The sequence below is a fragment of the Dipodomys merriami genome, unplaced genomic scaffold (genome assembly GCF_024711535.1).
Source record: "Dipodomys merriami isolate MVZ:Mamm:240054 unplaced genomic scaffold, mDipMer1.0.p SCAF_57, whole genome shotgun sequence".
NCBI classification, from domain to species: domain Eukaryota; kingdom Metazoa; phylum Chordata; class Mammalia; order Rodentia; family Heteromyidae; genus Dipodomys; species Dipodomys merriami.
The window spans coordinates 7,452,113-7,465,568 of NW_027206146.1; the positions used below are offsets into that span (position 1 = coordinate 7,452,113).

Sequence of the window (13,456 nt, forward strand, 5' to 3'; positions counted from 1 at the left end):
GGAAGGACAATGCATTGAGGAATCTTGGCAAAGATCTTGGAGTGATATTAGTAGATTGAACTTGGGTGTTGATCCAGAAGTCCAGCCCTTCCCTCTCTATGATTTTTTCTGATATCTACAACTCTTCTCAAAATAAAGGATTAGTGCATTAAAAATATTAGTTAATCTTATGCCCTAGCCTATTTCCTCTTGTATTTCTAGTTTTCTGCCAAGAACTGAAGATCAGGTGAGCAGAGTTCACCCTTTGCATGATTTTACAGTTGCCCAATAAAAATCCCTGAGAACAATTACAGGGCTTTTTTTTAATCACCAATTCATTTTAGTTAATGATTGTCTTGACCATCCAGACTCAGCCACCACTTCCACGGTGGCAGTGCCAGTGGCCTGGGACTAAGAGTCAGGCACCCAGTACTCTGCCATGGCTCAGGACTACGTGTGGTACCAGGGCATTCCTTTCCCTGTTGTGGATTACTACCCTGAACACATAAAAGCAGTCCATGAGGAGCTGGTGCTGAAGGACGAAGACATCATCACGGTGACCTACCCCAAATCAGGTGAGCAGAGGGGGCTGTGGCTGCATGGGAAAGGCCAGAGCTGTGGCCTCACTCCCAACTGTGTCCCAGGTAGGAATGGTGTAGTAGCTCATTATTGAAGCCCTGTGGCCCTGTGGTTTTGTGCCAGTCTTGAGCACAACAGCTCATGACAGCGCCCAGGCCCTGTTCAAGCTCCAAGGCTGGCAGCAGATTTTTTTTAAATAGGCGTTTTAGAGGTGCTTCATAGATCATAAAATGAAAAGGATGATTTTGAGATTACCTGGAGAAAAAGCATGATCTCAAATAGAAGAATCATGATGGGCCATAGTTAGGACCAGGAAAACTTGGGGTAAACACAAGGCACTGCCAGGCCAGGGAGCCTGTGTGAAGGGGCACGGGGAGTGGGGAGGGAGCACTGAGGGCACACTGCAAGGGAATGTGCTGAAAACCACAGCCAGTGGGGGCACTGCAGGATTTCAGCAACAGCTGACAGCTGCATTAAACCCAAATATCCACAGAGAAATGGCTGCACAATCCCAAACAAGTTGAGAGATCAAAGTGGAATATTATACACTGTTGAAAATGCAGACAGCTCAGGGAAGGATCCATCACATCCTTCCCAGGGGACCATGTGAAGGCAGGCAGGCACAGTAGAAAGATGGTCACAAGGTTTATTACAGGAGCCATTTCTCCCCCAGAGACAGAGCTCCTGACCACCTCCACTATCTAGCAGCAGCAGGGGCTGGGGGTAGGAAGTGAGGTAGGTGGGAGCTCAGGTGGGTCTGGGTGGAGAGAGGGAGGGGCCAGCTGTATGGCAAGATCTCCAGGACAGGGAGCAGCTCAGAAATGGGTGGAACTGAGGACCAAAGGTGAGCATAATGCTTCCTACTGAGACCCATGCTCTACTATTATCAGGACTTTTTGCCATTTGAAACCACTTGAGTTCAGGCCATAGTTCAAAAAACAAACAAACAAACTGTGTACTATTGCACTCACATACAAGGCCCAGAACTGCCAAAGTCCTGGTGTGATAAGAGAATGATGGGGCGGGTGGCAAGCAAATCAATATTCAGTTGTCATGGACAGTGTAGACTTATTAGATGACAAAATAATGGCACTGAGTGAGCTATGGTTAAAATACACTAAACACTACTTATCCATATCAGATTGCATACCTGAGAAAGTTTATATCCGTAAGGTCTATGCTACATATGCTTTACCATTATATATCTGTGTGTGTACATGTATGTATATGTGTGTGTGTGTGTGTATATATATAGTGTATTCAGACAGAAATGATTGACCTCTGCTTTTCTTTCTGCTCCAGGAACCCATTGGTTGATTGAGGTTCTCTCTCTGATTCACACCAAGGGGGATCCCAACTGGATTCGATCTGTGCCCACATATGTTCGTTCCCCTTGGATCGAGACTGAAGCTGGATATAAATTCAAAGTGGAGAGAAAGGAGGGTCCCCCCCTCATCTCCTCTCACCTCCCCATCCAACTCTTCCCCAAGTCTTTCTTCACTTCCAAGGCCAAGGTCAGTGCTCAGAGCCCAATAGCTGTTCCATCAAGGCCTTTTCCTCTTTAAAATGCACATAGCGAGCAGGTCTGGCATTCTCCCTCTGTGCTTCATACCCCAGACTCTCCTTCATGAATTGAGGGTCCTCAGAAAAAACAGAGTCCAAGATGTGGACCATGGCTGTGTAATCCCTGACAGATTAACTGGATGTCTAACTGAAAGACTAACCAAACTGTGCTTTAATTGGATACTCAGGCCTTGTGTGGTCATCCCAGCTAAACAAACAGGAGGCTGAGATCTGAGGATCAAGATCAGAAGTCAGCCCAGGTAGGAAAGGCCAGGTGATCCTTATCTCTGATGAGCTATCAAAAATAAAGCCAGAAGTGGAGCAGCACCTCAGGTGGTAAAGCACCAGCCTGAGCACAAAAACACAGGGACAGTACATAGGCCCTGAGTCAAAAAAAAAGAAAAGAAAAAAGAAAACTAAGGCTGTGTGGTTTCAATGTCATGTGACCTGGTATCAGTGGTCTGACGCTGAAGGCTGTGCAGTGAATAAACACCTGGTGCTCATGGCCAGATCAGACCAGGAGCCTTTGTCCCGCTTCCCCAGCCCAGCCCACACCACACACGGTGCACACTCTTCCCTGGTGCAATGCTACCTAGATTTGTTCCTGAACACCATAGAAATGGGCGCCTGTGCTGTGAAATCTCTGTTGTTGTATCATGTCAGCTCCCTCCTTCAATAGATTCTTGTTGTTTTGTTTTTGTGCCACTCCTGGGACTTGAACTCACAGCTGTCCCTGAGCTTTTGTACTCAAAGCTGTTATTCTACCAGTTTGCGCCATAGCTCCCCTTGAGGTTTTCAGGTAGTTAATTGGAGATGGGTGTCTCATGAGCTGATCTGCCTGGGCTAGCTTCAAACTATGATCCTCAGATATGAGCTGCCTGGGTAGCTGTGGTGACAGGTGAGAGCCACCCATGCCCAGATGTTTCAATGATGTTTACAGAACAATTCATAAATCTGCAGCCAACAAAGTCTAACCAGCATCTGTTCTCCTGTGTTTAGTAGATAAATATCCCCAATATGTTTAGAAAATGCCTTGTCCCACCATTGTTTTATTCCTCGCAAAGTAATTGGAGTATAGGAAGTCTGAAAAGTATTTCACAAACTAATGCACAACCAAAAGATCAACACATACTTCAATGTTGGAGCAAAAAAAATGGCTAGAATTTCTCTGAACACCAAGAGTGCAAGAAATGATGGGAATATTGTTTAATTCTCTCCTTTCTCCCTTGAAGATGATCTATGTCATCAGAAATCCTAAGGATGTCCTTATATCTGGTTATTATTTCTGGCGTTTTACAAATCTGGCTAAGAAACCAGAGTCACTGGAACAATATTTTGAATGGTTCTTGCAAGGACATGGTGAGTAGACTGTGAAGTGAATGGAGAAGGATTTAAACCTCTTTTAGTGTCCCCTCCCTCCAAGGTCTGCTTTAAATCTCACCATCTGTGGGTCCAATGCTTCCTCCTCCCAGAACTCACATTGGCTAAAGGCAGCACCAGACTTCTCCCATGATGGAAGGTCCCAAGGTGTTTTGAGCCCCTGGAGCTTCCGTAGCCATGGAGGACCCACCTGTGTGCTCTACTCCCAGATGTTGGCTCACAGCTTCTCACTGGCTTCCCACACAACCCAACTCTACCTTCCATACATATATTTATGTTTTAAATTTGTTTTGCTGTCCGTGTCAGAGTTTCTCACTTGAAGTTGGGATCGCTCTGTGTCTAGTCATGCAAAAGTTCTGGGTCATTCCTCATGCTTGTAATTTTGTCACTTCTCCATGGTTCTGTCAGGGGTCCATGGCCTGAGTTGGGTATGAAGGGTGGGGGACCCCACATCTGTGCTCTATGTACCTCATCATCTGGTGTCTCAGGCCCTCTGGGTTGATCTTCACAACCTGTAGAAGTGCCTGATGAGCTGTTTCTCCCCTGATTCAACATCTCTTACCACTTGGATCTATAGTCAGGGCTGGTGGATCACGCCTATAATCTCAGCTACTCAGGAGCTGAGAGCTGAGGGTCAGAGTTGGAAGCCAACCCAGGCAGAAAGTCCTTGAGGCTCTCATACCCACTCAATCATCATGATGCAGGGAGTGAAGGTGTGGCTCAAGTGGTAGAGAGGAGTGTAGAAACCGAGGGACAGTGCTCTGGCCCTGATTTCAAGCAAAGATGTTTCAAGTAGAATAAAGCACACCAAGGCCTCTGCAGACTGACCTGCTGGGAGCCATGGGCAGGGATGGGAGGTGCCTCGTGTGCGTGTGTCACAGCTCAGACCTTGCACTCAGACTTGTGCTCAGTTGTGCAAGTGATGGATTTGGGCCAAGCTGGCATGGAAGGCCCTCAGCCTCAGTTCTGTGAGGGCCTGTGGAGCTCTTTATTCTGGTCAGATGTTTTGGTGTGGCCTTTGGTGACCTGCTTCAGATGGTGCAAAGGTTGTGCTACAGGAAAAATATTGCTTAGAAATCCATATCCTGGCTCCACAGTGCTTGTGTTTGCTCTCTTTCCCTCTCGCTCCCACCCTCCCTCTCTGTCTCCTTCCCACTTTCTCTCTCTCCCTCCCTTCCCTTCTCTCTCAGTCATGGGGCTTGAACTCTGGGCCTGGGTGCTATTCCTCAGGTCTTTTTTTTTTTGGGGGGGGGGTCTGGTCGTGGGGCCTGAACTCTGGGCCTGGGTCCAGTCCCTCAACTCTTCAGCTCAAGGCTAAAGCTCTACCACTTGAGCCACAGCGCTACTTCTGGTTTTTTTCTTTTTGCTTATGTGGTGCTGGAGAATCAAACCCAGGGTCTGAGGCATGCAAGGCAAGCACTCTACCACTGAGCCACTTTCCCAGCCCCTATTCCTCAGCTCTTTAGCTCAAGGTGAGCACTCTGCCACTTGAGACAAAGTGCCACTTCTGGTTTTTTGGTAGTTCATTGGCAATAACCCTCTCATGGACTTTCTTGTCCAGGCTGGTTTGAACAGTGATCCTCAAATTTCAGTGTCCTAAGTAGCTAGGATAACAGGCATGAGCCATCAGTACTTGGTAGTGTTCTCTCTTTGAGGCTATAAAGAGACAGGACTTATTTCTCAGTTTCACCCTGGTGAAGGTGACAGGGACCAGAGCAATCAGTGCTGAGACCACCATGCAGATCGGGAATGGTGCAGACTTTTCACACTGCCCCAGTGTTCCCCCTGCAGTGCCTTACGGGTCATGGTTTGATCACGTCCGGGGCTGGATGTCCATGAGGGAAAAGGAGAACGTGCTGGTCCTCAGTTATGAGCAGATGAAAAAGGTAAGGATTGATTTTACCTACACCCCACCCCACCACGGCCCTCTCCACCCATTCTACCACCAGTCTCCATCCCACCTTCTATGTCAACTTTCTACATCCTGTTGTGTGTTATTCCTTCCTGTATTCCTCTCATCCTCCTTTTCTTTCTTTTTTATTTTTGTTTTAAGATGGAGTCTTGAACTCAGTTTTGCTTTTTGGCTGGTGCTCTACCCACTGAGTCACGCCCCCAACTCCACAGGCCACCCATCCTCTCTCCTGCCAGTGTCTTCTGCTGTTTCTCTCTTCTCCTGCTCCCTCCTCCTCACTCCTGTTCTGTTGTCCCCTCTCATACCTGAGCCCTTGTTTTTCTCTCCTTAGGACCCGAGGAGCATGGTAGAGAGGATCTGTGGGTTCCTGGGCAAGGCGCTGGAACCGGGAGAGCTGGACTTGGTCCTGGAGAACAGTTCCTTCCAGGCGATGAAGGAGAACAAGATGTCTAACTTCAGTACCATTCCAGAGGAGCTTGTTCCCACCGGTTTAAAAATCACCAGGAAAGGTATGGAAATGTCCCAGGGAAGGAGGTGCTGGAAGCCAGGGAAGGAAATCTGGTCTCCAACCACACACTCCTGGCCAGGGATCAGCCAGGAACAGGCTGGCTGTTCACTTCCAGCTTGTGTTAAAACAAAGTAAACTGGAAGTGGAGCTGGAGCTCAAATGGTAGAGTGCCAAGCCTTCAGCAAAAGAAGCTCAAGATCAGTGCCCAGGCCCAGAGTTTAAGTCCTACAACAAACAAATCATGTGATAGTAAATGGATCTGAAAAGTAAACAAAGTGTAAGTACCAGCTTGGTTTCCATGGCTCAGGCCTGTAATTCTAGCTGCCCAGGAACCTGAGATCTGAGCATCACAGTTCAAATCCAGATGGCATAGCCTAGTCCAGGAGATTCCTTCTCTCCAGTTAACTACCAAAAAAGAAAAAAAAACAGAAAATGGAGTTGTGGCTCAAGTAGTAGAGCACGAGGCTTGAGCAGAAAATAACTCCCAAACAGTACCTAGGCCCTGAGTTCAAACTCCTGTATAGACACACACATGCACACATGTATACACACTTAACTCTATTATATAAAAACTCTATTCAACTTCCTATTAAATGAAAATGCTATTGTGTGACTATGAGACCACATCCTGAGCTTCCTGACTCCTACACATCTGGGGAGGATGTGCCCCTCTGGCGGCAGGGGAAAGAACTTGAGAGGAGAGCCCTGGACATGGAGCGTGGTGGCTGTGGAGTCCATCTCCCAGGGAGATCTGTGGCCTCACCCCCGGGGCAGGCAGAGGGCAGAAGGGACAGGAGGGGACAGCACCTTCCTGCCCTGACCCAGTCTGGTGTCATTGTTTTTCCATGGCCTCAGGTGTCACAGGGGACTGGCAGAACCACTTCACCCCAGCCCAGACCCAAGCGTTCGAGGAAACATTCCGGGAGAAGATGGCTGGGCTTCCTCCAGAGCTATTCTTGTGGGACTAAGCCCAGATTTAGCTCCTTGTGTGTTGGGATGAAGACTTGTGTCCCCATCTTATGGAGGTGACAGGACTGGGCAGAGATCATAGCATTAGTCTGTCACTCGAATCAGGAAGTCTGACTTTGCTTGTCACATCTTTGGTGCAATCACCAGGACAGGTGGCAGCCACATGCGTGTGAGGAGCACAAAGGGACCCGCGTGTGTTCTTGCTGAAATAAATGGGGCCACGGCACCGAGGGCTGACAAACATGCCTTAGTGTTCTGTTTAGCAAAGACGACCTGGGTGAAAGGCTGCGGAGGTCCCTCGGGTGGGGACAGTGGGCTGCCCATGGCAGGAGGCTGCCTGAGGGTTTGCTGGATGTTCTGGAGAAGGGGTTCCCTTTCCCCACATGGATCTCCAGGGCAACTCTCGGCTGCTCTTCACGCTGGGCAGCTCCAGCCCGTCCTTCCAACAGAGCAAACCCTGCCAGCTAGACAGCAGCGCACTGCCCAAGGTGTCCACACCGACACCTGTGTCCTGCAAACACCAAGCTCCTAGGGAGCTCAGCATGACTAGCATTTTCCCAATGCCACTGCAGACTAGAAAAGTCCTTTCCATGACCCTGAAGTCCCGAGTGCAATCAAGAAAGGGGAGAGGAGGATGTGGGGGTACAGGTAGGGAGCTCAACCAAGCCTCTTGCAGGCAGTTACCATGGAAAGAGGGTGGCCAGAGGCAGGGAGCCTGTCCCCCGTGGTCTCCATGCAGTTCTGATTGTACTGCGCTAGGTACAGGAAACCCGTCCGTGCTGTGCTTTTTGTTTCTGGGTGGGAGGAGGTGTACTGGGGCGTGAGCTTAGGACTTTACTCGTGCTGGCCGGGTGCTCTACTGCTTGAGCCACACTGCCATTCCTAATTCCCCTCTCTGGGTTTGTTTGAGACTAGGTTCTTACTTCTTGCCAGGACTGGATTGGACCTTGAGCTTCAGATTTGTACTTGCTGCTTTAGCTGGGATAACATGACGCACCACCCTATCCGGTCTTTTTTTTGTTGGGATGGGGAGAGGTTCTCTCAAGGTTGTTAGTCTAGTCTGGCTGGGAACATGGATTCCACCTGATCTCAGCTTTTCACATCTCACAGAGCTGGGATGGCAGGAACACACCCTTGAACCCAGCTCTTGGTTAAGATGTGGGCTCACCAACTTTTTTTGCCCAGGCTGGCCTTGAACTGCAATCTTCCTGATCTCAGCCTCCTGTGTAGCTAGGATTACAGACATGAGCCACCAGTACCTGGCTCCTTTCTTCCAGAAGATTTGGCTCTTCCTTACAATATACTAGCAAACTACTCTTTTCCAGCTAATTAATTAGAAACCTCTTTGGTGACAGGAGCAATCAGTTGGCGACGTGACCCTCTGTTTACCCAAAGTGCACAGCTGCGTGTGCAGTTGCAGGAGAAAGACACAGGCATTAGAAGGGTTTTTACACATGGCCTTGATTTTTTTTCCCCCAAGCAAAAATGAAGAGTTTGGTGATGTGAAATTAAGTCCCAAATGAAACCCAAATCATAACCCCACCAACACAATGAAGCCTACCACTCCTCAAATGATGGGTTTAAATGCAGCTCATTTAAAATGTCCCTGGTCGGGGAGCTGCGTTAGTCACTGCACCCTTAGCATTTCTTAGTGAACACAAGATTGTGTCTTGTTTGCAAAAACGATGAGCAACATTTCTCACTTCCTCAGAGTGTTATTCTAATATTGCTAAGTCTTATAGAAGTGGTGGCAACACGATTCTAGAAAGTTCTCTGTTAAGGGAAACTGAGGATCCTAGAAACCTGGCATCTCTGCTCCAACCCTGGTCCAAGTGTTGCAATGCACCTCAAGAAATTGTTCCTTTGGGACACCAGTGGCTCACTCCTGTAATCCTAGGAGGCTGAGATCTGAGGATCATGGTTTGAAGTCAGCCCAGGTAGGAAATTCCATGAGACTCTTATCTCCAATGAACTACACAAAAAAATACCAGAAGTGGTGCTGTGGCTCAAATGGTAGAGTTCTAGCCTTGAGCACAGAACCCAGGCCCTGAGTTCAAATTTCAGGAACAGAAAAAAAAAATCCTGATTCGCACAAGTTAATCTGAAGTTTAGCCTCAATGCTTCTCAGTCTTTTTTTTTTTTTTTTTTTTTTGTCAGTCATGGGGCTTGAACTCAAGGCCTAGACATTGTCCCTGAGCTTTTCTTACTCAGGCTAGTACTCTATCACTTTGAACCTCATCACCACTTCCAAGTGTTTCTGTGATTACTTGGAGATCAGAGTCTCAAGGACTTTGCTGCCCCGGATGGCTTCAAACCACCATCCTCAGGTCTCAGCCTCCTGAGAGGCTAGGATTATAGGCATGAGCCACCAGAACCCAGCTCTCCGTTCTTTTACAGGTGAATATATTGCACCAGTGAATAGATTCAACAGATTTGGGGGTGGTGATGGGCGTGAGGTGAGAGAAATGATGATGGATTGAAGATGCAAACTGTAGATTACATGGTTAACTTAGCTGTAGAAAAGTTAAAGTGGGGGCTGGGAAGGTGGCTCAGTGGTAGAGCGCTTGCCTTGCATGTATGAGGCCCTGGGTTCAATTCCTCAGCACCACATAAGCAAAAAGAAAAAAGCTGGAAGTGGCACTGTGGCTCAAGTGGTAGAGCGCTAGCCTTGAGCTGAAGAGCTGAGGGACAGCACCCAGGCCCAGAGTTAAGGCCCCATGAACGGACCCAAAAAAAAAAGAAAATTTAAAGCGCTATTATTTTGTGGTACTAGATTGTTGACTAACTCACTTGGCACACACGGAACCTCGCTGCAGATTAGATTACTGCTGCCGCTGGGAGGGCTTTATCTTTCCCACTTCACCTTGCCACAGGAACCTGGTGCTCGCTAGCAACAGGCACCCTGAACCCAGAAAGCTTCCCTGCTTCCATGAACAAACCCCAGCCAGATTCTAGTGGTTTCCACTGCAGACTCCTTTGAACTGGAAGAGGTGGCAGTTGAGGTGAGAGAGACAGGAAATCATCACCTGGAGAAGAGAGTTAGCTTAATTACAGGTTAGTACAAATACAAGAGTCTCTGGGGGAGGTTCCTTCCCACCAAGGCACTGTGTGATCTGTGGAGGGGTGTGTGGCCCATGGGGGCCCCGGGGACTGGGGAGTCCACCGGCAGTTCCCCAGGCTGGAATGAAGGGTAATGGTGTCTCCAGGGAGATCGGGGCCTCGGGGGCTTGCCTTGCCCCTGGGAGTGGAAAGGAGCCTGGGAGAAGATAAGGGTGTGTAAGAGATGACAAGTTCCCTGGAGGCTGAGGATCGAGATGGGAGAAGGGAAAATGGAAGGTGGCTGGGGGCAGGGAAACTGAGTCAGGCGGCCAGAGCAGCTGCACATGACTGGGCAGTGGTGGCAGGCTCGAAGGGGCAGGTGACAATACAAACAGGGAGACAAGAAAGACAAGGCAAAAAGAGGCCCCCCCCCACCAGAGGCAAACCTCCTCAGGTCTGTGTGCTTTCCCTTGGGGTCCCAGGTATAATAGGAGTGCCTGTCCCATGGTTGCAAGTTCTCACTGGCCAGGTGCAGACCAGAACAGTCCCAAAGGCAAAGGAGAAGCTCAGGGACAGTGCCCAGTCCCTGATTTCAAGCCCCAGGACTGTCAAGAAAGAAAGGAAGGAAAGAAGAAAGGAAGCAAACTACAGGAAAATAAGAATGTGGCAGGAGGGCTGGGAAGGTTGCTCAGTGGTAGAGTGCTTGCCTCGCATGCATGAGGCCCTGGGTTCGATTCCTCAGCACCACATAAGCAGAAAAAGCTGGAAGTGGCGTGGTGGCTCAAGTGATACAACATTTGCCTAGAGCTGAAGAGCTCAGGGACAGTGCACAGGCCCAGAGTTCAGGCCCCACAACCAACAAAAAAACAAAAAACACACAAAGAACGTGGCAGGAAACATGACAATACTCTCCATAGTGACCTTTAAACAGTAATAGACTCCATTTCCCAATGAAAACCTATAAACAAGATCCAAGCTGGGAGCCAGTGGGTCCCACCTGTTAGCCTAGCTACTCAAGAGACTGAGATCTGAGGATCCAGATTTGAATACAGCCCAAACAGGCAAGTCCGTGGGGCTATTATCTCCAGATAATCACCAGAAAACTAAAAGTAGAGCTTGGCTCAAAGTGGTGGAGCACTAGCCTTGAACAAAAGAAGGTCAGGGACAGCACCCAAGCCTAGAGTTGAAGCCCCAGGACCAGCAAAAAGTCATAATAACAAAAGATCCAACCATTTGTTGTCTTCAAGAAACCCATCTCACAGTCAAAGATAAATACCAATTCCGTGAAAGGATGGAGAAAGATCTTTCATGCAAATGCATCATGCAAGAAGACAGGCGTAGCCATACTGATATCTGACAATCATTTAAAAGCAATACAAAGAAACAAGGAAGGGCTTACGTATTAATAGGGGAATGATTCATAAAGAGAAAAAATCATAGTGGTTAATATTTATGCGCCAACTCACGGAGCATCTAAAATACATTAAACACTTTCAGGCTTGCAGAACATGATAGACCCAACACAGGAATAGTGGAAGACTTAACACTCCATTCTCACCACAGGACAGGCCATCCAAACAAAAGATCAGCAAAGAGGGCTGGGAAGGTGGCTCAGTGGTAGAGCGCTTGCCTTGCATGCATGAGGCCCTGGGTTCAATTCCACCAGCACCGCATAAGCAAAAAGAAAAAACGCCAGAAGTGGCGCTGTGGCTCAAGTGGTAGAGCGCTAGCCTTGAGCTGAAGAGCTGAGGGACAGCGCCCAGGCCCAGAGTTCAGGCCCCACGACTGGACCCCTCCCCCCCAAAAAAAAGAAAGAATAAAATAATGTCATTTGCAGGGAAATGAATGGAACTAGAACAAATCATGTTAAGTCACGTCAGCCAGCTGGGCACTGGTGGCTCATGCCTGTCATCTAGCTACTCAGGAGGCTGAAATCTAAGGATCGAGGTTCAAAGCCAGCCTGTGCAGGAAAGTCTGTGAGTCTCTTATCTTCAATAAACCACCAGAAAACCGGAAGTGGCGCTGTGGCTCAAGTGGTAGAACGCTTGCTTTGAGCTGAAGAGTTGAGGGACAGCGCCCAGGCCCAGAGTTCAAGCCCACGACCAAAAAAACAAAAACAAAAAGTCAGGTCACCCAAGTTCAGAAAGACAAACAGTGCATGTTCTCTCTGATATGCAGACATTAGTTCTAAAACGCACTGGGAGATAACCAATTATACAGGATTCTAGATACTCACACACAGTGAGACCAAAGAGGATTTCTCTTAGGAGAGAAACACAAAGGCTCAATGCCTAAGTGCCTCTTCATATTTGTATAAAATAATATACATACTGAAACAAACTCCAAGACATGGAAACTAAGGGCTCCTTTTAAATTTTTTGATGATTCTGTCTTCTTTACCTTATGTATGATATATTCATGTACGTATCTTAGGAGGAGGAGGGAGAGGACACAGAACTTGAGGCAAAAGGGGCAAAAAATGTGGCAGTGGAGCTCACTGGACATGGATGAAAGTGTACTATACAACTCATGGGTGGAGACGGGAGGGAGGGACTGGGAGAGAATGAGGGAACAGAAGACACTGTTCAAAAGGAAATGTACTCATTACCTGACTCATGTCATTGTAATCCCTCTGTACATCCCCTCTATAATAACAATAAAGTAAAATAATTTAAAAAAAAAGAATATGGCTAGGACATGGGTCAAGGGCCTTTGTGGAAACACCAACACCAGAGAACCAGTACTGATCACCGGCACATTGAAAGGTTTAGCTTTTCTAAACCTTTCATTTTAGATTGGTTATAGTACTTGATTGGTTTTTCCTTTTGGTTTCCCAGGGTTTGAACTCAGGGCCTCATATTCACTGGGTTTGCTTGCTACTCTAGCACTCTGGAACCAGGCTTCCATTCTTGATTTTTTTCTGGGCCTGGGTGCTGTCCCTGCCCTCTTCAACTCAAGGCAAGCGCTCTACCACTTGAGCCACAGCACCAATTCCAGTTTTCTGAGTGGTTTATTGGAGATAAGAGTCTCATGGGGTTTCCTGGCTTTGAACCGTGATCTACAGATCTCAGCTTCCTGAGTCGCTAGGATTATAGGTGTGTGAGCTACCAGAGCCCAGTGTTGTTGTTGTTGTTGTTTTTCCCTAGTCCTATTAAGTGTTAAACTCTGCCTAGGTGCAGTTCCTAAGCTCCTTTTGCTCAAGGCTTAGTCCTCTTCCACTTGAGATACAGCACTACTTCTGGCTTTTTCTTTTCTTTTTTCTTTTTTTTTTTTGGGGGGGGGTCCGGTCATGAGGCCTGAACTCTGGGCCTGGGCACTGTCCTTCAGCTCTTCAGCTCAAGGCTAGCGCTCTACCACTTGAGCACCATTTCTGGCTTTTTTTTTTCTTTTTGCTTATGTGGTGCTGAGGAATCGAACCCACAGCCTCAGGCATGCAAGGCAAGCGCTCTACCACTGAGCCCCACCTTCCCAGCCCTTCTTCTGGATTTTTCTGTGATTAGTTGCAGATAAGAGTCTCAAGAAGCCAG

At 48.0% G+C, this 13,456-nt stretch overlaps 1 protein-coding gene across 1 annotated transcript; it reads left to right on the forward strand.

Moving 5' to 3' along the window:
- The first annotated feature begins 361 nt into the window (after positions 1-361).
- On the forward strand, positions 362-7,131 carry LOC138812862 (sulfotransferase 2A1-like). Its single transcript, XM_070001084.1, has 6 exons — positions 362-554; positions 1,861-2,072; positions 3,354-3,480; positions 5,293-5,387; positions 5,745-5,922; positions 6,777-7,131. Exons 1-6 carry the CDS (start codon positions 419-421, stop codon positions 6,887-6,889), a joined length of 861 nt encoding a protein of 286 aa, XP_069857185.1. The 5' UTR covers positions 362-418; the 3' UTR covers positions 6,890-7,131.
- Positions 7,132-13,456: the final 6,325 nt, after the last annotated feature.

Coding starts and splice junctions, on each gene's coding strand:
- LOC138812862 (XM_070001084.1), top strand. CDS start 419: ATGGCTCAGGACTACGTGTGGTACCAGGGCATTCCTTTCCCTGTTGTG. Junction 555..1,860: donor GGTGACCTACCCCAAATCAG/GTGAGCAGAGGG, acceptor TTTCTGCTCCAG/GAACCCATTGGTTGATTGAG. Junction 3,481..5,292: donor ATGGTTCTTGCAAGGACATG/GTGAGTAGACTG, acceptor TTCCCCCTGCAG/TGCCTTACGGGTCATGGTTT.